This window comes from Ostrinia furnacalis, unplaced genomic scaffold (genome assembly GCF_004193835.3).
Source record: "Ostrinia furnacalis isolate ACB-3 unplaced genomic scaffold, ASM419383v2 OfSCF1301, whole genome shotgun sequence".
Classification (NCBI taxonomy): domain Eukaryota; kingdom Metazoa; phylum Arthropoda; class Insecta; order Lepidoptera; family Crambidae; genus Ostrinia; species Ostrinia furnacalis.
In genome coordinates, this window is record NW_021131540.1 from 26,904 (window position 1) to 52,745 (window position 25,842).

Here is a 25,842-nt window from a genome sequence, read left to right on the forward strand (position 1 = left end):
TACTAAGTACCTACCTAGATATTTTATTGCTTTTTGTAGAGGTTTTACCTATATAAAGTTATACCTAAAACTATTATTTCGTTCATCACAGTATTTACTTACAAAATCACACGCCATTTTAGCCACGATAGCCGAACGGAAAATGGGTGGGACTGTCCGACTCGAGATCCGAGGAATGCGGGTTCGAATCCCACCATTCGACTATTGTGGTGAACCCACTCGTAACACAAGCTTTATTTAGCTTAACACTAGGGGCTAGCGGGACTATTAGTAATTTGTGTAATAACAAATTACTAATAATCTTTAAAAAAAAAAAAAAAAACAAAACAAAACAAACAAAACAATTTGTGCAATACAAATTGCTATTAATCTTAAAAAAAGCAAATAAAAAAGCTGCGCCAATAGATTTTGGAATTTATTTCAAACATCATGACCTTACCTACCTCTTTGGTAGATCTGAAATAACTTTATTGATCTGTGAATTTACTTTCTGATTGTTGTTCTCTCAAAATTGACATAATTTTAACACAACAAAAATGTAATTTTATAAATTTTAACAGTTTATTTAGTTTTTCGATGCAAAATTCTAGTTTTACGCGATGAAGCTATTCAGATTTATTCAAAGATTGGTCCCGTTGAGTTACCAAGTCAGATTTTATAAATGTAAACCACAGTAAGTAACAAACTGTTAATTGTGCTGAAAGTCCAGGGTTCCGATCCATTTCTAGGTGGCATAGGATGCTGGTTGGTCAGTATAGCCATACAAAAGGACTTCGTCCCAACTGTTCACACTTCAGAATGTCTACCTATTTACACCAATACCTACTTATTGTAAAGATGAAAGATTTGTTTGTTTGTCTAGAATAGACTCCGAGACTACTAGACCGATTTAAAAAATTCTTGCACCATTATGATCATCGGGTCAGCTAGTACCTAACCTACTATAAAAAACAATATGAATTTCAGATCTTCAAAACCCCGTCACCTGATCTGCTTCAAGCAATGGACGGCTACCATGGTAATGGACATCATCACGAGTGCCCTCAACCTGAAGTGCCGACACGTGGACACACATGGGAAACGACTGGTTGGTGGTGATCATCAGATTCATCAGTTCACTGGTAGGGTAAAAAGATTATGAGACATGTAGAGGCTCCTTAAGAGCATATGACGATTTGTAAGAACTATTTACCTATTTAGTCCAGTCATTATAGTAAGTTCACCTCGGAATTCGAGATACCCAGCTGTAAGTCTGTAAATACGTGTATACTGACACCCTAAAAGTTGTCTCAAAACCTACATATGGTAGGGTGTAAGCAACTATTAAATTTCAAGGTCAACGGTCACAAAAATCGGTTTTTTGCGCTTTTTTTAGAAATATCTCATTTCCTGTGGGTTTTTTGCTATTTGTATTTATTATCAATATTGTAGAATACTAAATTCTCTACAAATTTTGTTTAAAAACTTTTTTTATACGGTGAACCGTTTTCGAGATAGAGGGCGGAGAGCGCGCGGTCACTGCATCACTTCAGGTCTACTTAAGCGGTTTAGATTTTTCATACAAAAGGATTTTCCCGCTAATTCCTGTGGGAATTTCGGGAATTCCTTGTTGTAACTAAGCTTTGAGTTTACTAAGGTACCTACATGCCAAATTTCAAGCGTCTAACTTCCGTTAAGCGTTTAGATTTTTCATACAAAAGGATTTTCCCGCTAATTCCTGTTCCCGTGGGAATTCCTAAGTATACTATAACCTGCCCAGGTGTATGAAGAATAATTGTACCAAGTTTCGTTAAAATCCGTCGAGTAGTTTTTGTTTCTATAAGGAACATACAGACGGACAGAATTCTATACATGAAATATATTTTCAAAATAACTATCAGGGGGTGATTAGTGATCGATACTGATGCCAAAAATGCAATCAGTAAAATTTTTGTCTGTCTGTCTGTCCGTCTGTATGTTCCTTATAGAAACAAAAACTACTCGACGGATTTTAACGAAACTTGGTACAATTATTCTTCATACACCTGGGCAGGTTATAGTTTACTTAGGAATTCCCACGGGAACAGGAATTAGCGGGAAAATCCTTTTGTATGAAAAATCTAAACGCTTAACGGAAGTTAGACGCTTGAAATTTGGCATGTAGGTACCTTAGTAAACTTAAAGCTTATTTACAACAAGTAATTACCGAAATTCCCACGGGAATTAGCGGGAAAATCCTTTTGTATGAAAAACCTAAACCGCTTAAGTTGACCTGAAGTGATGCAGTGACCGCGCGCTCTCCGCCCTCTATCTCGAAAACGGTTCATCGTATAAAAAAATTTTTTAAACAAAATTTGTAGAGAATTTAGTATTCTACAATATTGATAATAAATACAAATAGCAAAAAACCCATAGGAAATAAGATATTTCCAAAAAAAGCGCAAAAAACCGATTTTTGTGACCTTTGACCTTAAAATTTAATAGTTGCTTACACCCTACCATATGTAGGTTTTGAGACAACTTTTAGGGTGTCAATATACAAGTATTTACAGACTTACAGCTGGGTATCTCTAATTCCGAGATTCTTACCTAATTTAAGCTTAAATGACTGGACTAATTAGTCTAAACAAATAAAGAAATTTTTGACTTTTGACTTTTGACACATAATGTTAGTCCAATTTATGCTTTTTAGGATTTCCCATATTAAGTCTTCTCGCGTCATGAAAAAGTTGTCAAAGCAGCTTCTAAAGTTCTAACTCTACATGGTCTACTTACTTACTTAACTCTACAAATGTGGCATGGCAATTTCGCTATTGCCAGCACCTGGGCGTAAAGTAGCTAGGTATCACTGTTCGTCCATTCATCATCATCATCTCAGCCATAGGACGTTCACAGCCGAACATAGGCCTCCCCCAATGGACCCCAATGCTTACCATGTTGCCCGGTTGGTAGCGGCCTGCGTCCATGCGCCTTCCTTTATGATGCCGTCGGTCCACCTTGTGGGTGGACGTCCCACGGTGCGTTTTCCGGTACGCGGCCTCCACGTTCATTATTGATGTTGTTAGGTCGTTGTCCCATATTAACTTGAGATTGCCTGGAAAATTAATAACGAAAATCAGCATCAGACAATCGATCAACATTCTGAAAGACCACTGTTTCAGAAATAGGCGGCCTCTAAGACCATTACCGAGTTCTCTTTGAAGTGTGCCTCTGATTGGTCAAACCAGTTGGCCTTTGATTCTCTTCCGTTTCAGGATGTTCTGACGAATTGTAAGGTGATGATACTCCAAGAGGTGAACGAGCCGATCCTGAACATGGCCGTGTCGAAGGCCGCGACGTTTCTGGGCGCTTACGACGTTAACATAATCGATCATCTGGTTTGGGATAAGGATTACTTTGGAAAGTGAGAATCCAACTCATTGTAAGTAGGTAGTACACTTTTAACCCACTGCCCAGGATTTGCAAGGGTGCAAGGTACTATTGCACTTGCATAAATAAATCATTAAAATCATGAAGGTAGTCAGAAAGCCTACGTCGAAATAAATAAGTACCCGCGTAAAAAGTGTTTTGTTGATGTCAAGAATCAAGTAGCACAGAACAGTAACTGAAGCTTTCTCGGAGGAAATGCTTAGAAAGTAGGTACACTGACGGAGGATCACTGCATTTAGGTCCGTCAAAGGTATAAATCCAACCGCTATACTTACTCGTTTCTGCTTTCTTCTCAGTCGTACACTCTTCACAGAATGATTGTGGTCGTTTGAAGTGTGGATTATTGTGTTGTGTCGCCTGTACGATGTCCCGCCATCTTTGCTTGTTGGTACTTCTACATACAGAATGTTAATTATAACCTCTTCACATGGTGTTCTCCATGACGACGGACGTGATCTTTGTGGTGACGGCGACACACATGTCCAACCAAATTGGGTTACACTACACTTCTTACCTACAATTATCGTATTCTTCTTGCTACGCCAATACGCTGCTGCTGTAGACTAAGGCTGTATACAGAAAGAAAACTGGAAACTTATAAGCGCTTACCAGCGCTTGTCAGCGCTGGTCTGTTCGTTCACGAAGGATGCAAGTTGAATGGCATTTTATATGACAGCGTCCAGCGCTGACCAGCGCTGAAATTTGTCGGCGCCGTTCAGTGCTTATCGGCGCGCGTTCATATATTTTCCTGCGCGGGTTACCAGAGCTGTCAAACGCCGGTAAGCGCTTATAAGTTTCCAGCTTTCTGTATACGATAAATACGACTATGACCCGCGTCTGCTTTTAGGGTGTTCTCCATGATGACGGACGTGATTTTCGTGGCGACGGCGACGCATATGTGCGTGCAGCGGTTCGCTGACCAGGCGACGGTGCCGGTGCTGTGTATGCGCTCGCGCACGCATGCCAGCATACAAGCGCTGGCGACTGTGATGGCTATCATTGTTAGTATATTTTTAAAACATACAATAATGAAATTCTTTGGTCACGTCTCTAGAAATGAGAACTCGATGGAGAGACTGGTAGTTCAGGGCCAGGTGGAAGGCAGGAGAGCACGCGGTCGATCGCCAACCCGCTGGATGGATGCCATGACGAAGGCCACTGAGTACACCATGGTCCAATGTACTCGCGACGCCTCTAACCGTCAGAAATGGAAGCACATCGCCAGGAGAGCTACCCTCGGAGATGACATCACCCATATGACATGTACCTCGTCAGCGCAACCACGACCATTCTGACAAGAGTGCCTGACTAAGAAGCCACCATCTTACCTAGGTCTGTCGTCATAGCAGGATTGTTGTGTTCCAGCAGTTGGAGGCAAGATAGCCAGCTCACTTCCACCTTCGACTTGATCATCACTTTCCATCAGGTACAGTTCCAAGAGTTCCTCGTTGTGGATACAAAAACACTCCACGCTCTCATCATCATCATTATCTCATTAAATGTCACACACCACATCACCAGTAGGTAGTATTAAATAATCTTATATCATTGCAGGAAGAATTCGGCACAATGAAGTCGCTCAACGTTGCGTACATAGGAGCGCCCCATCCAGTACTGAACTCGTACCTGCTTCTGTGCCCGATGTTGGGAGCCAATATCAGATACAAGTGCTGCTGCAAGGAGGTATATTCGGCCCAATACTTTTATACTAGAAATAAGTACAGGAAGCTGTTTGGTTTCGGTTTCTGCTGTGTTTTTCTGCTGTCTTGTCTTTGTCTAGTATCTAGCTCATACTAGGTATCATCTTCCAATCCTGGGGCACCAGACCAATCGTGCCATTCCTGTCCCCTCGCTATACATAATACGCGCATGCAGCAGTTGTGATACAATTACTTACAATTTAGTCTTAATTTCAGACAGGAGGTATCTGTCCCCTCCTTCACAAAGCGAGTGAAGACCTCACGGCCCAGACCCGCACGGAGTGCCGGGAGTGCGAGTCCTCTCAGCAAGTGCTGTGCAACACATCCGTGATCATATCAGGGCCTACGTCTTGCAAGAAGGAGGCCGCTAAGGGCTACAAGATTAATTTGGGGGTATGATTATTTTTCTACCAACCGTGCGATGTGGAAGTCATTGGGGGAAGCCTATGTTCAGCAGTGGACGTCCTGTGGCTGAAATGATGATGATGATTATTTTTAAAACAATTTAAAGAGTGGCCGGCGTCACTGCAAACAAGCTGCCTACAGCTGTTTTATGGTTTATAGCAGTTATTAGATTTGTTTGTAGTTTCGGTTCGGCAAGCGACAGGATTTAAAAACATAATTATTTTGTTAGACAGTGGCTTTCCTACATTCATGCACATTAAATTTTGTTGATGAATGCATATTATGCATATCAAAAGGATAAGTTTAGGACAAAATTTCTAAATAATGTTATTAGCTCTGCTTATAATGTCCAAGAACTTACTGCACAAAAAAAAAACAAGATACTATTATAAAATAAAATATGAGCAACTCTGAGATAAAATGTACAGAGTTTAGATTGAACAAACATCAATAATAATTAGTGTGAAAATTACTTTCATTTTATATTAACTATACAATTTTCAGGACATCGAAAAGTCAACGCCCTGTGAATGGATATTCTTCCACACCTGTCCTCGTGGGGACGAGTGTGACGATGACCTTTTCAACCATTGCAACTCTCGGACGTTTAAGTCGTTCCAGAACATGCACTATATCACAGCTGCGCTGATGGCAAACGCTGTTAAGGGACTAAAGTTTTAACATTTGACGTCAAAATAAAAATGTGTTGTTGTAAAATTTGTTTTACTATAATACATTATGAACTAGAGCTATCTACAAACATTATAATTATTATTTTATTGTATATAGGTTACATGTTTAAATGCTAACAGGATATTTTTTGTAACTGCTTTAAATCCATTTCTGAATGAACTTACAAAACAATGTTTTTGTTAGAAGGGGTGAAACACAAGATAATTTTACATTATATCCATTAAAAGAGTTAACAAAAGTAAATAAGTGCATAACAATAATAAACAAAATGCAGTTTCATATTTTGCTCCACCCAAAGTCAGTCACATGAATTATAATTTTTATAGGTAATGAAAAACAACACAAAATACATCTTATTAACAAGTAAACACGTCTTAAAGTAACAAAATGTCTTAATTGGCCGGGTTCTTGTATTTTCCCCTCATAAACTTGGGCAAAGGAACTACACCAGGGCACGGAATTTGACCATACACTTCACATATACACGGTCGCTCGCAACCAACACCAAAGTTCGCAGGATTGTCTTTCTTCTCTGCAGCAATCGCCTCCGCTTCTAAAACCTCTTTGGATTTCCCCACAGTCGCTATCAAATGCTCCAAAATCTCATCTTTCGATTTGTTGTCGACATCCACCAAAATCTTCCTTCCATCTTCGAAATAACACTTGATAAACGGTGAAGGTGTTAGATTCTTCAACGTAGCAACTTGCACATCAGGATTTTTATACTGTATTTGAGGCAAATACCAGAAAACGAACTCTTTAGCACCGTTGTTGTTGGTACCATTTATGTTGTACGCCACCGAGAAAATTTTGATTTTGTCCTTCAAAACTAACCTCCCAGCGTTTAAATAGTTTAGTGTGCGGCGGATTGGGGCTCTTCCTTTCATGAAAGGCATCTTGGTGGACTTTTAAAACAATAATTCCAGAAAAACGAAAATAACCTCAAATTCCACCGCGATTTTAGAAATTTAGAATTGTCAATGTCAACAAATCTGTCAATGTCAGACTGACGTATAGGGATACCACCATTATTAAAAATTGTATAAAAAAAATTACTAGTTGGCCCGCGGGCAAAATAACACCTGAATGTCTCCAACTTCCTCATTGGCCCTAGAGCAATTCCAAGTATACCATCAATAAAAGCCTAATTAGAGTCATCAAACCTCTCAGTCATTCAATTAGAGCCATTAGAACTTCATAACTATGAGTTGTTTTCTATGTGTAAGCTGAGGACACGTGTCTCCAGCTGACACATCTGTATCTTCGTAAATATTTATGCTACGATAATGTATTATACCTCAAAAATTACAGTCGAATCCAAATAGTAGGCTTTCCACTTTTCAAGACTTTAGCTCAAATACTGTTAAAACCACGATCAAAAAACTATGTGCGAGCTGGAGTACCGTGTCTCCAGCTTACACATCTGTATCTTCGTAAATATTTAAGCTACATCAATGTTTTATATCTCATAAATTAAAGTCGAATAAAAAAACCCGACTTCAATTCTTTCAAAGCTTTATTTCGAACCGTTTTCGAACTACGAACCGATACGTATGTGTAAGCTGGTGACACGTAACACACGGTGGATTATTAAAACCGTATAAGTTAGAGTTGCGTTTTAAAGATCAAATAATTAATTATAACGAATTATTTGATCTTTAAAACGCAACTCTAACTTATACGGTTTTAATAATCCACCGTGTGTTACGTGTCACCAGCTTACACATACGTATCGGTTCGTAGTTCGAAAACGGTTCGAAATAAAGCTTTGAAAGAATTGAAGTCGGGTTTTTTTATTCGACTTTAATTTATGAGATATAAAACATTGATGTAGCTTAAATATTTACGAAGATACAGATGTGTAAGCTGGAGACACGGTACTCCAGCTCGCACATAGTTTTTTGATCGTGGTTTTAACAGTATTTGAGCTAAAGTCTTGAAAAGTGGAAAGCCTACTATTTGGATTCGACTGTAATTTTTGAGGTATAATACATTATCGTAGCATAAATATTTACGAAGATACAGATGTGTCAGCTGGAGACACGTGTCCTCAGCTTACACATAGAAAACAACTCATAGTTATGAAGTTCTAATGGCTCTAATTGAATGACTGAGAGGTTTGATGACTCTAATTAGGCTTTTATTGATGGTATACTTGGAATTGCTCTAGGGCCAATGAGGAAGTTGGAGACATTCAGGTCAAAATAACCTCAGTTTAAATGTGAAACAATCATTTACATTTTTTATAAAGATTTTTTGGACAACCATCATCTTTTTGTGTTTTGTAGCCACAATAATTGCAGATGTTAAATACTAGGTCTACACGAATTCTGAATTTTGTAGGGTGAAGATCTACTTTTAAGTTATCTTTACACATTGCTAATATTATATTTACTGAAGATACCTTAGTTTTGCAAGAACATAGTAAAGAACTTCATCAATAAATGGGCGAAAATTACATTTATTTGTTACTAAAAATCATCATCACCGCAGTCCTGACAACAATCATGGCAGTCGACACCACACATTCGCAAGCACATGGCACACAGCGTTATGCAGCAGACGATGCGAAGGCATCTGCCGCAGCAGCCTCCGCACATACAGCACATTTCAGGCGATTCCTTGAAGGTGGCATTGGGTTAGTTTTGTCAAGTTTTAGACTACGTAATTCTTCTGATAAACATGGGATTTTGATTCGAGCAATGTTTTCATTTATTTAGTACGCTTAAACACAGTTCACTTTATAGCAGACATTTCTTAAAAAATAAAATACGAGTAAACACAACAATTTTACAGAAACAAACAGAAGTCAGTCAGTCAACCTGACAAGTAAGACAATTTACTTTGACGACATTCTTAAATTGGCAAAGGAAATAATTTAACTGCTTTGTAGTGATTTTAATCGATTGAATAGACAAAAAAGTTTCTCTACCACAAAACTCCTAACCGCAAAAAAGTTCAAGTTTACCTTGTAAGTATGGCACAAAAATATAGATGGCGCCATGATGGCGCTATTTTATTTATTTTCATTCTGCCGTTTATCTAATCTGTGGCTTTACTTCCGAACCGCGAAAACTAAAAAAGTTAGTTTCATTCAAATTAAATTCAAAACACATACCAAGATATAAAGTATAATTCATACAAGCATAAAACAGGACATTTTGTATAAACGATCACTTGTTTCCTTGTCGGCGCATCCAACTGGGGTTGAATCCTGTGTCGCGGAACAGCTGGTCCACGTCTTCTTTGTCAAACATCATGGCGGCCTGCAATAAATACAAATAAAAATTAAATCATTTTTAATCATACACATAGGCGTACATATTTCAGACCGTCCCCTGAAATTGTAAACTCTACATCTACTTTGTATTACGTTTTTATAGTGTCTAAGACCGGGAGAACCAGCCTACAAACCTCTAATTTACCTAAGAGTAGGCGCACACCGTTGATTTTACGTCGGCCGATAGTTTAGTCGGGCAGTTGATCAGTATGGGCATGTATGGGAGTGCGCACACTACGCCGATTCGATTTGGCCGATTCTTCATACAATTTAAAATCGGGCACAACTATCGGCCAACTAAAAATCAACGGTGTGCGCTCTTACTCTTATATCATAATTATTGTCAATCCAACATACGATTGAAGACCGATGAGTGTGCGCTGTGACAGGTAGGTTCAAAAGTGCGTTGGCTCCTGGCCTGTAATTTTATTTTTATTATTTACATTTATGACCTTGTTGCGATGATTTAATTATTCAATGTATTTTGTCATCGAATATGTCAGCATTTTAAATTGGTTGTGGCTAGAATACTTTAATTAGTAAAATATTTTACCTTTGTGGTCTATCCCTAGTTTGCTTCCATTTGTGCCTCACTACTAATGCCTGAAATTAAAAATAAATTGTGATCAAGTCAAGTCATTTTGGTCCAGTTTTTGACGTCCACTGCTGGACAAAGGCCTCCCCCAAGGATTTCCACAAAGACCGGTCCTGCGCTATCCGCATCCAGGTACTTCCCGCGACCTTAACCAGATCGTGGGCATGTAGTCGCCACTCGAGAAATTATCTGCCCCAACGGCCTAAAATGCTCTGCCCATGCCACTTGCCAATCTTTTCATAAAATAACAAAAATGTAGGGATGTTATGGATACGGTTACGGATATTAGAATAATATTATACCGGTTTCGGTTACGGTTCTTCATCATTCATTTCAGCCACAGGACGTCCACTGCTGAACATAGGCCTCCCCCAAACAGCACGATAATAATAAAACAGGCGGGCGGGGATATCAGATTGTGCCAGGAAATGCCAGACAAGTAACAAATATAAAAAAAAATATTAAGATTTAGACTCCGCCTTTATCCGAAACTATCCGAAACTTTTGAATCGGTTTCAGTTACGGTTACGGATATTTTTTTATTTCGTATATCCGATAGTTTCGGTTACGGTTACGGATATCCATAACATACCTGCAAAACATTTTTTTTGGTCGAAGCAAATACCTAAGTAACTCTTAGGCCCAGAACACACGGTGAAACGCAACTGCAACGATACTGCACTGGACGCTATGGCAGAAACTTAGATGCAACTCAAAATGGGATGTTTCTCACCTCAGGGCTAGTAGTGACTGCCATGTCAGTAAATCTACGGAACTCCGGTTCTCCTTCTAAAAGAACAGCTGTCTGTTTTCTGCTTTTCGTCGGTATTGCTTCGTATCCCTCCATAGATCTTGGGCTAGAATATTTACACCATTTTATTTATTTATTTATTTATTTAATTAACTCTAATATCTTAATAATTTAGATGCGAAAATACTGTATCCTTTTGGGTAACGTTTTTACGCCTTTATTGCAGAACTAGCGGCTGCCCGCGACTTCGTACGCGTGCATCCCGTTTTACCTCCTTAGGGGTGGAGTTTCGTAAAATCCTTTCTTAGCGGGTGCCTACGTCATAACATCTACCTGCATGCCAAATTTCAGCCCGATCCGTCCAGTGGTTTGGGCTGTGCGTTGATAGATCACTATGTCAGTCAGTCACCTTTGAGTTATATTGATTTAGATAGATCTGATCTAAACCAAAATTCTCCTCTAGGAGATTTTGAGAAAAGCGGTTTTTTTGTCACAAAACTTAATTGAAATGGGTGAACTAGATGTGCTCTTGTGCAGTACCTATCATCTCTAAATTCACATTATTTTATTGTTGTTAGAATCTACTTGGGTTAAACCGCGGACAGAAGATAGTTCAAAAAGAAATATTTATAAAAGCACTCTATCAATGATTTTGATTATCTTACTGCCAAGAATCCGAAGTCCGAGCTTGCCAAGCTTTAAAGCTTTCGAACTTGTCCTCTGCCTTCTTCCGGCTGTCTAGTTCTTGGTCCAACTTATCTAAGAACAAGCCTTTAGTGGTCCTCTTTTTTGTTGTGGCTGAAATAAATTCTACATTGAAAATAATTTAAAAATCCATCGCATCTTTAAATTTTTATATTTTTTGGACTTCATTAAGGCCATACTTGATAATTTTACAACTCTGTCAACATACTTTATATTGTTCCTTAGAAGGAACAAATTCATTCGTAGGTATTTACATTGGCAAAAGTTTTAATCACTAACATGAAGCCACGATAGCCGAACGGTGAAAGGGTCGGACTGGCCGACTCGTTATCTGAGGAACGCGGGTTCGAATCCCACCGCCACTCGACTATCGTGGTGAGCCCACTTGTAACACAAGCATATTTAGCTTTTGTGAGGGGCTAACGGGAAAAGAAACGGGCCTTTTCAAGGCGAGAATGAACAGGCACTTACAGGGCAGATATGTACCATCCTAGACTGCATCCCACTTAACACCAGGTGCGATTGTGGTGAAATACCTGCCTTGTTATGCATTAAAAAAACCACTTACTCCTAAAAAGCAGCACAGAATCCCTATCCTCTATGGTCTTTTCTGAATGGGTATACTTCTTCCAGTCCTTGATCTTACTATTTTTCTTGTCATACAGCACAGCTTTGGTCGTGTTCCGCACACTCTCTGTTGTGGTTTCATCATCATCATCTTCTTCTTCGGTATCTGCTTCTGTTGTTTCTAGAAGATCGTCTTCTGTTTCCGACTCGTACTGCTCTGTTCTTGTTGGGTGACGAACCTGTTCAATGATAACGAATTATTAAGGAGCTGAAATGTGAAAGTCCATCGATATTATTTTTTTATTCACGTTATGTTATTACAAATACAAATATTTTATTATGAAACACATGTTACATTGTCATTTATGTTATTAGACTCATATGTAATTCACAAGCTATGGAAAAATCTACGGGAATCAAACGTCGTTATAGAATAAAATCCAGCCTTTCATTGGCTGTCAAGCGTAGGTCCTCGGTACACCAGTGTTGCAGCCACAGATTGTGGTTGCAGGGGTGGGAAAGTGAGGTGTGTATACATATAGATCCTATAAAATTGTTTTCTTGTTTTTCCATATTGGTGTCATTTAAAAAGTTGTTGTAGTTATTTGAGCACCAGAATCTTCATCTTGGACTTAATACTGTAGGTCATAACAAGATTTCCAACCTACAGGAGCACAAAGCAAAGGATACGCCGATCTTAGCTTCCTCGCAATATGTATCGGACAGGGAACCATCGGGCCAGGTGTCAGGGTTCTCTGTCCCAGCATATTGGTGTGAGAGAAGTCACAAACAAGCAACAGGCTGGGTTTTCTAACTTACAGGGGCACAGAGCAAAGGATACGCCGATCTCAGCTTCCTCGCAGTATGTATCGGGCAAGGAACCATTGGGCCGGGTGTCAGGGTTCGCTGGCCCAACATATTGGTATGGGAGAAGTCGGAAACAAGCAATAGGCTGGGTTTTCAAACTTACAGGGGCACAGAGCAAAGGATACGCCGACCTCAGCTTCCTCGCAGTATGTATCGGGCAGGGGATCATCGGGCCAGGTGTCAGGGTTCTCTGGCCCAGCATATTGGTGTGAGAGAAGTCACAAACAAGCAATATGCTGGGTTTTCTAACTTACAGGAGCACAGAGCAAAGGATACGCCGATCTTAGCTTCCTGGCAGTATGTATCGGGCAAGGAACCATTGGGCCGGGTGTCAGCGTTCTCTGGTCTAGCATATTGGTATGAGAGAAGTCACAAACAAGCAACAGGTTCAGTTTTCTAACTTACAGGAGCACAGAGCAAAGGATACGCCGATCTTAGCTTCCTCGCAGTATGTATCGGGCAGGGAACCATTGGGCCGGGTGTCAGGGTTCTCTGGCCCAGCATATTGGTGTGAGAGATGTCACAAACAAGTAATAGGCTGGGTTTTCTAACTTACAGGGGCACAGAGCAAAGGATACGCCGATCTCAGCTTCCTGGCCGTGTGTATCGGGCAAGGAACCATTGGGCCGGGTGTCAGGGTTCTCTGGTCTAGCATATTGGTATGGGAGAAGTCACAAACAAGCAATAGGCTGGGTTTTCTAACTTACAGGGGCACAGAGCAAAGGATACGCCGATCTTAGCTTCCTCGCAGTATATATCGGGCAAGAGACCATCGGGCCGGGTGTCAGCGTTCTCTGGCCCAGCATATTGGTGTGAGAGAAGTCACAAACAAGCAACAGGTTCAGTTTTCTAACTTACAGGAGCACAGAGCAAAGAATACGCCGACCTCAGCTTCCTAGCCGTGTGTATCGGGCAAGGGACCATCGGGCCGGGTGTCACTGTCAGCGTTCTCTGGCCCAGCATATTGGTGTGAGAGAAGTCACAAACAAGCAATAGGCTGGGTTTTCTAACTTACACGAGCACAGAGCAAAGGATACGCCGATCTTACCTTCCTCGCAGTATGTATCGGGCAGGGGATCATCGGACCAGGTGTCAGTGTCCTCTGGCCCAGCATATTGGTGTGAGAGAAGTCACAAACAAGCAACAGGCTGGGTTTTCTAACTTACAGGGGCACAGAGCAAAGGATACGCCGATCTTAGCTTCCTCGCAGTATGTATCGGGCAGGGGATCATCGGACCAGGTGTCAGGGTCCTCTGTCCCAGCAGTGGCGGCGTAGCAAGGGTTGGTACCCGGGGCAATCCCCCCCGTCAAGCATATTGGTGTGAGAGAAGTCACAAACAAGCAACAGGCTGGGTTTTCTAACTTACAGGAGCACAAAGCAAAGGATACGCCGACCTCAGCTTCCTCGCAGTATGTATCGGGCAAGGAACCATTGGGCCGGGTGTCAGCGTTCTCTGGCCTAGCATAGAAGTCACAAACAAGCAACAGGCTGGGTTTTCTAACTTACAGGGGCACAAAGCAAAGGATACGCCGATCTCAGCTTCCTCGCAGTATGTATCGGGCAGGGGACTATCGGGCCAGATGTCAGCGTTCTCTGGCCCAGCATATTGGTGTGAGAGAAGTCACAAACAAGCAACAGGCTGGGTTTTCTAACTTACAAGAGCACAGAGCAAAGGATACGCCGACCTCAGCTTCCTAGCCGTGTGTATCGGGCAGGGGACCATCGGGCCAGGTGTCAGGGTTCGCTGGCCCAACATATTGGTATGGGAGAAGTCGGAAACAAGCAATAGGCTGGGTTTTCAAACTTACAGGGGCACAGAGCAAAGGATACGCCGACCTCAGCTTCCTCGCAGTATGTATCGGACAGGGAACCATCAGGCCAGGTGTAAGGGTTCTCTGGCCCAGCCTATTGGTGTGAGAGAAGTCACAAACAAGCAATATGCTGGGTTTTCTAACTTACAAGAGCACAGAGCAAAGGATACGCCGATCTTAGCTTCCTGGCAGTATGTATCGGGCAAGGAACCATTGGGCCGGGTGTCAGCGTTCTCTGGCCTAGCATAGAAGTCACAAACAAGCAACAGGCTGGGTTTTCTAACTTACAGGAGCACAAAGCAAAGGATACGCTGATCTCAGCTTCCTCGCAGTATGTATCGGACAGGGGACCATCAGGCCAGGTGTCAGGGTCCTCTGTCCCAGAATATTGGTGTGTGAGAAGTTACAAACAAGCAACAGGTTCAGTTTTCTCGGGCCAGGGGTCAGCGTTCTCTGTCCGAGCATATTGGTGTGGAAGAAGTCACAAACAAGCAATAGGCTGGGATTTTTAACTTACGGGAGCACAAAGCAAAGGATATGCCGATCTCAATTTCCTGGCCGTATGTATCGGGCAAGGAACCATTGGGCCGGGTGTCAGGGTTCGCTGGCCCAGCATATTGGTGTGTGAGAAGTCGCAGACGAGTAATAGGCGTGGGTAGCTGGCGCCGTGTCGCACCGCGCCGCAGCCGACGGCACGAAGCGACCACACTGCTAGTTGGCTGAAGTGGCCCCAAACTGCACCCCTGGTAACAAGCATTACCTATGCTGTAATGAATTGTTGGATAACTAGCTTCATAAAGGCATCTCACGGCTATCATAAACATTTACGCCCGTATTCACAAACGATGCTTGCATAAGTGAAGCAGCAAATCGAACGCACAGCGTTGAATAGAGCTGAGATTGGTTCGTATGTGACCTTGTGCGTCCACGCGCACTTTGAGATCTCATAGTAATGTTTGTGAATACGGGCGTTAATATTGTACCGATATATTTTTAGGAGACATTTCTATCCTGGCAGGTGACAATAGATATTATGAGTCGCTAAGTGTACAAAAAAGAAATCACTACCCTGTAGTTCGTCTTTATCAATCTTCATAGACGTTTGAAATGGCTCAATCAAATTTTGAGAATCAGGCGGATTTTCGTTCAACCTTTAAGTAATTGAAACATTTTCACTTACTTGGCAGTCATTCTAAAAGGAGCTGTTAACTGGTGAGGCTGCACTCTCCTCCGCTCGCCCCACCAGGCATCGAACACCCGCCTAATGGCTCGCTGTGCCGTCAGCGTCTCAGAGTCACTGGATCTACGCCAACGCACTTCACCCACCGTCTGACCCGCGTAAGGGTAGCGCACTGGAACATAGATAATCATAATATCTTCATTGCTTCATAGATAGACTAAGGTTTATTAGATACCTAAATATTTATCTTTGACAGATGCGCACTTTTTGACCGGAACCCCTGGAAACTAGGATAGTTTCAATTAGAAGCCTAACTCTGATATTGATCATAGGTTTATTTTGATTGGGACTTCAAATGGAACTATTCCGCTAGACTATTTAGGTAAAGCCACTTCTTCTGACACAAGCAATATAATTTAGTGAAACCTGTGGCTCTGCAGTCGTCGTGGACGAACGTGCACTGGTCTGCAAGCCTTTGGGCAAGTATGGCCAGTTCTCGATCCCATTCCTGGAAAACGAGTAAATTAATTGATTTTTGAATTGTTGAGGAGCTAAGATAAGACAGTTATAGAATGAATACCTTATTAAGTATTTGTTACGGCAGAATAAAAGAGGTTGTCTGATGTCAGTAAAGCAAATGGGTCCAATGACAGTTTAACTTTTCCGGGACAAACTTGACCGTCACTGGTTGGGTTTTTATTGGCGGTCAAGCTGTAGATCTTGGCTACACAAGAGTTGCAGGGGTGGGAACGAGAGGTGGGAATAGTCCCGTTTATTAGTACCTAATGCAAAATAAAAAACTCACAACAAGCATCATGACTTCTGGCTTCGGAAGGTGGACACCTCCCCGTACTCTTTCTGTGCCAGATGCTATCCTTTGTCGCCTCCTAAGTACAAAACTCGTTTACCAATCATTATCATGTAAGAGGTAGGTACATTTTAAAGAAATTTGATTCTACTTAATTGCCATTTTATTAAACAAAACAGTTTTTAAGCAGTTAAAAGTTACGTAAATTTATTGTAAGTAACTTACCAAAGGATACCTAAATTAAGAAAGAAGTCAGAAAATTCGTAACCTGTTAATGTAATGTGTGATAAAATGTTTCAGATCGTTGTGAAATTGTATCGGACGGTAGTTCTTGCAGGAAATCCCGGGACCAGCCTGGAAAATTTACAAAAATCTCTGAAAGATCACGAGGCCGAGTGTTGTCTGGGTAGCTTGAATTGTAAAGGAACGCGCGCACGGGTTACGGATGTCGCCGTACAGTATTATCCGTGATAGTTGTGGTTTAGGTAGTATAGGTATCTGTTTCTTTTACACCTTTACTAATAAAGCGAAAAAGAGATAGGTGGGTGAATTTCAACAAGTGCATATTTTTGCCTAATTTTGGTGAAAATTGTTATTTGTGTATTTTTATTCTTTAATTATAGATCAAATTTATTGGAAACTTATACTGTTTCTAAAATGATTAAGACATTAAATTTTGTCCAGTAGTTTTTTAGATTTTCCTTACACCAAAATTAAGAGAACACCAAAATTTATATTAAAGCACCAAAATTAGAAAATATGCTGTCAGTCGGTCATATCTTAGTGCCAAGCTCAAGAAATGGTTTTAAATTTACCAGCACCGACTCCAAAAATATTAATCATGGTATATTGTCCTAATAAATAAATAACGACGTACTTATTTTCTACTTTTAAGTGATTGTTGGCGTCGGTTTTAATTTTTTTGTTAAAATTATTTTTTTTCATGCTTTTTAGTTGATTAGTCCTTGTTATTGTCACTGAAGAGGGACAGTACCTATGTTTAATGTGATTAAGACTATAATTTTCCATTTTGTAATGGAAAATTATAGTCTTAATCACAATCCAAGTGTAAATAATCTTCCTAGCAAAATACAGGCTCCCTACTTTAAATATCGGCAACTAAAAAGTATCAATGTATCATGTGTCAATGTATGTATCAACAAATGAGTATTGAGTATCATCTAACTCCTAACTTATGTTGTTTGACCTTTCATCATCAGCTCATCTTAAATACCTGAAATAATACAACTGTATGTACATACCTACCTAAAATATTTAAAGAATTATCCTCCAACTCCTAAGCGTTAAGGAGTTTTACCTTCCATCATCACCTCATCAACATTAGATGATGACTACTTGAATAACTTTAGAAAACGTATTGCATTCCTACAAAATTTGAGGTTTACTCTCGATTTCCCTAGGATCCCATCATCAGATCCTGACTTGGTGACAATGGGACCACCACATAAGTGTACCCTATAGAACAAAAAAAGAATTTTGAAAATCGGTTCACAATTGACGGAGTTAAGTCGGTTAAAAATGCTTTGGTGCACCACCAAAAACACCAAAATTGACTCACCAAAATTAGATTCTCGTTGAAAAAGCTAAATTATATGAAATCTGTTTTAAATATAACAATAACATTTTAACACATGGTATGAAAACAGTTCCTTTACATTATACGAGGAATTCAACTAAAAAGAATAGCTTAGAAATCTTATACAAAAAGACACCAAAATTGCAGAATTGTTGTCCGTTTAAAAAAAAACAACACATTTACGTTTTTGGCGGGAAGACGCAGAGGTCTTGCACCCGTCTGCCGTCACTGCTCGCGGGGGCGGTACTAAACCTAACGAATGATGGGAGTGTTTAAATCCTGTTTGATCTTTAAAGAAACTGACGAGCTATTTCATTATTGACACCAAAATCATAAATTTTTCGCGGACAAAACTTAAGGACGTGACTTAATCACAGTTATTTGGGAAACTTGCTTAATTTGGTAATCTTAGATAATAGATAGATTGTATAATCCAAAAATATACTTTTTCCCTAAGTTCTGTTTTGATCTTCGGCTAAAAAAAATACATATTGTAAGAAATTAAGGATGTGGACACTGCACCAAAATTAGAAACGCTTAGTTCAATTATTTTTTGTCGAATTTGTAAAAGAAAATACTCATTAATAATGTTGTCCTCAAAATGGAACCTCTGTATATTTTCGTGTAAAAAAAAATCAAATTTCTATGTCATAAAAAACATATGATTTTCAGCTACGCCGCTCAAAAAATGTGTTTGGGAAATTGACCCAGGTACATACTGTCACGGTGACAAGTCACTAGTGCGCGCGCGCCGTAAGTTTTCAAAACGCTTTGTGCTGGCAGGTAGAATGTAATGAATATCGGGATCATACACAAATTTCCTTAGACAAAGTAACATTTATGATAGTTTCAATGGTGATATCGCCGCTGCATGGGACGAAGCAATTAAATGACGACGTATCAAAAACTGACTATTTTTGAATTACGACTGTCACGTTTGTAACTTTGTCCCATTTAAAACATGCTAATATTATATCTATACGCACGTCAGGAAACTGGCAGCCTACATGCCTCCCTTTCCCTTGACACAGCCTTCGGTACCGCACGGCGCAGTAGGGCTGGTCGTCCACCAAGCCCGCTGCGGTCCATGACGCTGACAACGTAAGGTAGAACAGAAGGGAAGAGACTATCGGCATTGCTGAAAGTTTAAACGTTTGTTAAGATAATCTTTGATTCTAATAGCACTTCGTTTGAAGCAAAGGACGTCCACTGCTGAACATAGGCCTCTCCCAATGATTTCCAGTTTGTTGCGGCGCTTCTTCTCAGCAGTGCCGGATTAAGCCAGCGCGGGGCCTGTAGCAAATTTCTATCAAGGGGCCCTTGGTTTGCTTTAGGTTCTCAAGTTTAGGGTAGGTATTAAATGAAACAAAACTTTTATCTACAAATGAACTTTTCTTGATTTAATGTGGGCAAATTTAGAGATAACACTTTTAATATCAACTTCTTTAAGGAAATCATGCTCTACGAGTATATTCAACAAAGTAAGATGATTAAGACGTTCTTGTCCCATCGTGTTCCTTAATTAATTTTTAATACGTTTTAATGTTGAAAAAGAACGTTTGCCACTGCAGTTAGTGATCATGACAGACATGTAAATGCGCAAGGCAATTTCTAAGTTTGGAAAACACGATTCTAAAGAATTATTTATTAAAAGTTTATAAAATTGCTGCTCCAGAGGCTCCTGTTTCTTGCTGTCAATATGAGTAGCCACATCTGTTTTAAGATCAAGTAAGTCAAGAAATCTGTTTTCAGAAGCTCTGCAAACTGCACTAAGTAATTCGACACATAAGCTGTTCTCCAAATCAATTAACATACTGACAGTAGTTTCACATTTCATTTATGAAAACCTTTTATATTATGTTCGCAAAAATATAGAGCAATTCACGAAAAGGAGCGATTTGCATAACTTTAATACAAGAAACAAAAATAAACTTGCCGTTCCAAATTTCTAGGCCAGTAGAATTAGATTTTGAATCGGAAATAATTCCTACAAAAGATTTTATTGCTTTAATGGCTTCATTGGTTGCCCATTAAGACTCTACTAGGTTTTCGACTTCGACGGAGTTGTGCTTAAGTGGTGGGGGCCTCCGAAAGGGGCGTTTTTTCGGTTTTCCGGTTATACCGCGTAAAGGACTTACCGTATCGAAAAGTGGTCTTCAGGACGGTTAAAGGGCACTTAATTCTGCATTGAATAAGACCAAATTCATATGTTTTGGACAAACCGTTCTCGTGCTTATCTTCGACAAAGTAGAAAATGTACGTATAATTAATAACCCTCTCTATGTCCAATAGCTCGTCACCCGCAGGCTCCCAAGCCTTGTAAAGGGCCGCCTTAACCAGCTTATCCCTGTCAAGGCTCGCGAGTTGGATTCGCTTATCCTTGTTCGTCCCAGCCGATCCTTAACTGCGGTTGCTGCACCTCTTCCTTGCACTCTCCTGAACGACTCTGTGTTATCTACTATGGCTGCCCCTCTTCCTTGTACCCTCCTGTACGACTGTATTGCTTAGCCGTATGCCTGGTCCAAGGTTCGACGCCAAAAATCAACAACAACAAGTTCATATTAAAACGCTGAAGAGTTTTTTGTTTGTTTGTTTGACCGCGCTAATCTCAGGAATTAGTTGTTTGATTTAAATAATTATTATTGTGTTGAATAGCTCATAAATTGAGAAAGGCTTATAGGATACATACAATCACTCTACGACTAATAGAGGCGAAGCAGTAAAGAAAAATGTTGCAAGCACGGGAAATAGTATTTAAACTATTTTCACGCGTATGAAGTTGATTTTGAGGCATCGAACCTTGGACCAGGCATACGGCTAAGCAATACAGTCGTACAGGAGGGTACAAGGAAGAGGGGGAACCATAGTAGATAACACAGTGTCGTTCAGGAGAGTGTAAGGAAGAGGTGCAGCAACCGCAGTAAAGGATCGGCTGGGACGAACAAGGATAGGCGAATCCAACTCGCGAGCCCTGACCGGGATACGCTGGTTAAGGTGGCCCTTTATAAGGTTTGGGAGCCTGCGGGTGACGACCTATTGGACGTAGAGAGGGTTATTAACTAAACGTAAATTTTCTACTTTGTCGAAGATGAGCACGTGAACGGTTTGTCCAAAACATAATGAATTTGGTCTTATTCAATGCAGGATTAAGTACCCTTCAACCGTCATGAAGACCACTTTTCGATAGGGTAAGTCCTTTACGCAGTATAACCGGAAAACCGAAAAAACGCCCCTTTCGGAGGCCCCCACCACTTAAGCACAACTCCGTCGAAGTCGAAAACCTAGGAGAGTCTTTATGGGCAACCAATGAAGCCATTAAAGCAATAAAATCTTTTGTAGGAATTATTTCCGATTTAATTCATTTTTGTGTTTAATTCTACTGGCCTATTCAGACTGCATAAGATTGGTAATTCATTTATGGGAAAATGTATTAAATTCTTTAATAAATTACCACAAACTGTTGTAGAACTACCCATTGACCATTCATAAATTCAAAGCACATATTAAAAGTACCTTAATGAAAAAGGGCTACTATAAAGTCGATGATTATTTCAAAGATAAAAATGTTTGGGATCGTTACTGCCTAGCTCGCATAAATATTTATAGTTAACTTTGTACATTTTAAAGCCTGTAAACCTTTGAAAAAGAGGCAGACAATAGTGACTGAGTTTCTTGTGCTGCTTCTTCTCAGCACTGGCCCATTTAAGCAGTGGTAGGGTTAATACTGGGACGTTAGATTTTCAAGTGAAAGTAAAGCATAGCCTAAGCGCTTCGCGTTTAAGGCATGCAAGATATTTTACGCTCCTGTCTAAATTAATCTTTTTTTTATTTCGGTCAGACAGACGTTGGAGCGCGGGGCCCCCAAATTCGCGGGGCCCGTAGCATTTGCTACTCTTGCTACGTGGCTAATCCGGCACTGCTTCTCAGCACTTGCCAATGTCTCGAAGCGCTGGTAGGGTAAAAAAGAATGAGACGTGTATAGGCTCCTTGATTATTTGACGATTTGTAAGTACTGATTCAGTTAGTTTATGATAATTTTTAGTTTTTATGCTGTAGACCTGTATCCAGCGCCAGTTACTTTTATGAGGTTTTCTGTCCACCATATGGGTGGATATCCCACGCTGTACTTGCCGGTACGTAACCTCCATCCATTCCAGAAACTTGCTGCCCCAATGACCATCATATTTTCGTACCATTCCCTCCATCTTGCTGCTCCGTTGGTTTATAAAGTAGACATTTATTGCAGCATTCAATGTTCTAGATTTTCTGTTAGTACCTAAACTAAGTTATTTACTTACTTATTAACATCAATGAATTAAAATAACTGCAACTGTTGATCTTCTTCAAATTATTTCTTTAATAAAACCGTTGAGTTTGAAATGACAATGAATCTTGCTTTTTCATGTGAAACAAATAATACTATTCAACATTTTTGATTTATTTTCTAAAGGTGCGACACGCGTACAAAATTGCAGAACTAAAAGGTTCCAACTTCACATAACTTTCTTGAAAAAATTAAATTAATACAAAACTTGTGGTAGGCGATACACAAATGTCATGTCCTACAAAAATATGTCGCGATATGACATGGGAATTGGGATGGACGTGAAGTAAAGCAGAGAGAAGAAAAGAGTTTGGGGTAAGAGGTCAAATTAATATTTTTATTGTTATTGACTTTTGACTTGTAAGACACGCACAATATTCAATAATTTATTTTATGGATGTAATACTTGTGCCTTATAACTGGAAGAAGGAACTAGTGTGTCTTCACTTGCACACTAGTTCCTTGCATAAGTATGCCACCAACTGTATACGCTAACTATAAATAGCACGTCTGTATCTCACAAAAGGGTATATCGCAAAACATTTTCGGATTTTTCGGACATAAATTTTCATGCTAAGTGAGGCTGAGGATGCGGGGGATACAAACCCGACGATACATTCATGAGCAAATTGCATGCAAGTTGAACTTACAATTGTAATCTATTCTAGTATCATATTTTATGATAAGAAGCATGCAAGCTACCGTAAGTGAGCTGTACTGCCTCATTTCCTTGTGAAAACAAAAATTTTCGTTATAATTATTTTTTCTTTCTAGTCTACTTTTTTTAAATCTCATCCAATGCTTCTGTAGTTATTCGAAACAGATATAATGACGGAGTTTTGAAATTTAAAAGCATAACGGGTTCCGCAGATTTTCTCAATAATACACAAAAGTTCAATCGATTATTTTATTATGAAATACAATAATTTATGTGACAGGATATTTACAACGCATTAACGTTTAGGCTTACACACTAATACTATGTCAACAATAGTACAATACGCTATACTATGCATATGTTACAGGAGTGACTGAGTGCGAGTGACGTCATTGGAACTCTGAATTTCATAAATTAACGGCTAAAAATTCAAATTAACAGAAATAAAAATGGCTACTGTAAATAAACTTTGGAAGATGCAATTGTGGAAGTTTGAACTCTTTAATAGGAACTATTCCATCAAACCTAATCTGGTAATTTAACTTTAATTTGATAGGGAATTAATAAATTTCCTAACTGAGAGGAAATTACAGAACTTGGCACCACATTGAAAGCACATACACATGCGTGAAACACACTTGGGAAAAATACGAATATTATTTTAGGTAGGTATATTAGGCATATAATAATACAAAATCACAAAACATAATTATGTAATAGTTTACGAGACTGATGCTCGTTTTTACCATTTATCCCTATTTTTAAGTGACCCCTATGAAAATAAAAATCTTGTTATGTGTTACCATAGGGGTCACTTAAAAATTAGGGATTCATGGTGAAAACAGGCATGATAATCTGGAGTACCACCACTAGTTCATTTATTTAAAAGCTGTCAAAACGCGACTCCCATAGATTGTGTATAAAGGGATAGTCTATGACGTCACCAATTTAAATATTGGTTTCATACCTACTGAAATATAATTTAAAGAAGTTCCTTTTAGAATTATTGTTTAAATTTTACGTACTAAATAAGTATTTAAGAGTTCACATTACGTCACTCGCACTTTTAATATTGTTCACAACTTGATGCTTGGCATGCAAACAATTCGTAGTATATTCTTACTAATATTCTAACGGACAAGCTTTACTCGCATTATTTTTGTAAAAAACAACACATACAAAATGAGATAATTTTGTCTAACATAAATAATAATATTCATTTGGAGTCCATCTTTAAAAAGGGAATACAAATCGATGAGCCACCTACGTTTATTGTCTTATAAACTAGTAAATAAATAATGATTTGTAAATATTATAGTCTTTTTTGACTATAAATAAATGCTATTATACAAAAAATACAGGACATTTCATACATCGTTCGTTATGTAAATCAGAATAGAATAATAATATTTCAGTAACATAATTCAATCAGTAATAATTTTATTCCAGGAATTAATTGAAAATAATAATATTTAACATTAATGAGGTGAATAAAAATGAGCAATGTATACAACTGAGAAGTAATAATAATACTATTATTATTAAAAATAAATTAACTATTTAAAAGGCACGTGTGAAATTATGAAAACATCGGGACAAAATAAAAATAACTGCGATCAAACTGTCTATTTGTTCATATTTTTGAAAACACAATGATTATAATAAAATACAATTGTCGATTCAGTTGTTTTATTATTATCAACAATTAAAAATGTCTTTTGTAATTAACTACATTATTAATAATACAATATTGCCTTTGTCTAACGATTGCTTACGTTGGTAATCAAATTGGGAATAACGGGGTACGAAGAATTGAGTTTGTCTAATTTGTTAATTTAAATGAGTAACAGCCAGTAAAGAGAATATTAATATTATTAGTACGGTCGACATCACACGTTTGTCGCGATATTAAAATCGATTGCCAGGAATTAAGATGCCTATTAGCTCGATAATATGCTGACATTTGTACGCCTTGAATATTGCTCTAAAGCAGGGGTGGCCAACTTGATTAGACATAAGATCTACTGTTTACTAACGAAACTCTGGGCGATCTACACTTACATACTTCATGAAATCTTAAATGGAACAGCATCATTTAGTACACAATCATTTAGTATTTTTTGCCTTGCCACGATCGACTGGACTAATAATCGCGATCGACCGGTTGGCCACCCCTGCTGTAAAGGCTCTGTAATGGAAGACTAAATGAGAAGGATTTCAGGAGGCTTACATAATTTTATTGAAACTGTATTGATTTACAGTTGAAATAAATTATATTTGGCATGAACTTTCAATTTTAGACTGTATTAACTTTGACACTAAGTTCTTAATAAGCCTCTACTGAGGATGTTAAAGGGAAAATCTGTGATGTTTAGGGGAAAAACTTTCCAAATAAGAGAAGACTTCAAGCTCTTTATGGGGTCTAATTAAGGTAAACTATAATTGAAAATGAGTTACATGAGAACGAATCTTACGAGACATTTATTTTATTT

General features: G+C 39.2%; 3 protein-coding genes across 3 annotated transcripts; 1 reads left to right on the top strand and 2 right to left on the bottom strand.

Annotated features, from left to right (window-relative positions):
* Positions 1-547: 547 nt before the first annotated feature.
* LOC114352281 (ornithine carbamoyltransferase) lies at positions 548-6,219 on the top strand. The gene is made up of 7 exons (XM_028303816.1): positions 548-673; positions 967-1,087; positions 3,234-3,382; positions 4,256-4,409; positions 4,963-5,091; positions 5,325-5,501; positions 6,018-6,219. Exons 1-7 carry the CDS (start codon positions 600-602, stop codon positions 6,192-6,194), a joined length of 981 nt encoding a protein of 326 aa, XP_028159617.1. The 5' UTR covers positions 548-599; the 3' UTR covers positions 6,195-6,219.
* Positions 6,220-6,348: 129 nt separating this feature from the next.
* mRpS25 (mitochondrial ribosomal protein S25) lies at positions 6,349-7,171 on the bottom strand. Its single transcript, XM_028303815.1, has one exon. It carries the CDS (start codon positions 7,100-7,102, stop codon positions 6,599-6,601), a length of 504 nt encoding a protein of 167 aa, XP_028159616.1. The 5' UTR covers positions 7,103-7,171; the 3' UTR covers positions 6,349-6,598.
* A 2,192-nt stretch (positions 7,172-9,363) lies between these two features.
* On the bottom strand, positions 9,364-19,504 carry LOC114352271 (uncharacterized). Its single transcript, XM_028303803.1, has 12 exons — positions 19,355-19,504; positions 17,040-17,125; positions 16,769-16,850; positions 16,390-16,471; positions 15,964-16,135; positions 15,301-15,526; positions 12,106-12,343; positions 11,498-11,642; positions 10,815-10,938; positions 10,040-10,089; positions 9,811-9,904; positions 9,364-9,472 (listed from the first exon to the last, which is right to left on the bottom strand). The coding sequence occupies exons 1-12, from the start codon at positions 19,502-19,504 to the stop codon at positions 9,380-9,382; spliced, it is 1,542 nt and encodes a 513-aa protein (XP_028159604.1). The 3' UTR covers positions 9,364-9,379.
* Between the last annotated feature and the right edge of the window lie 6,338 nt (positions 19,505-25,842).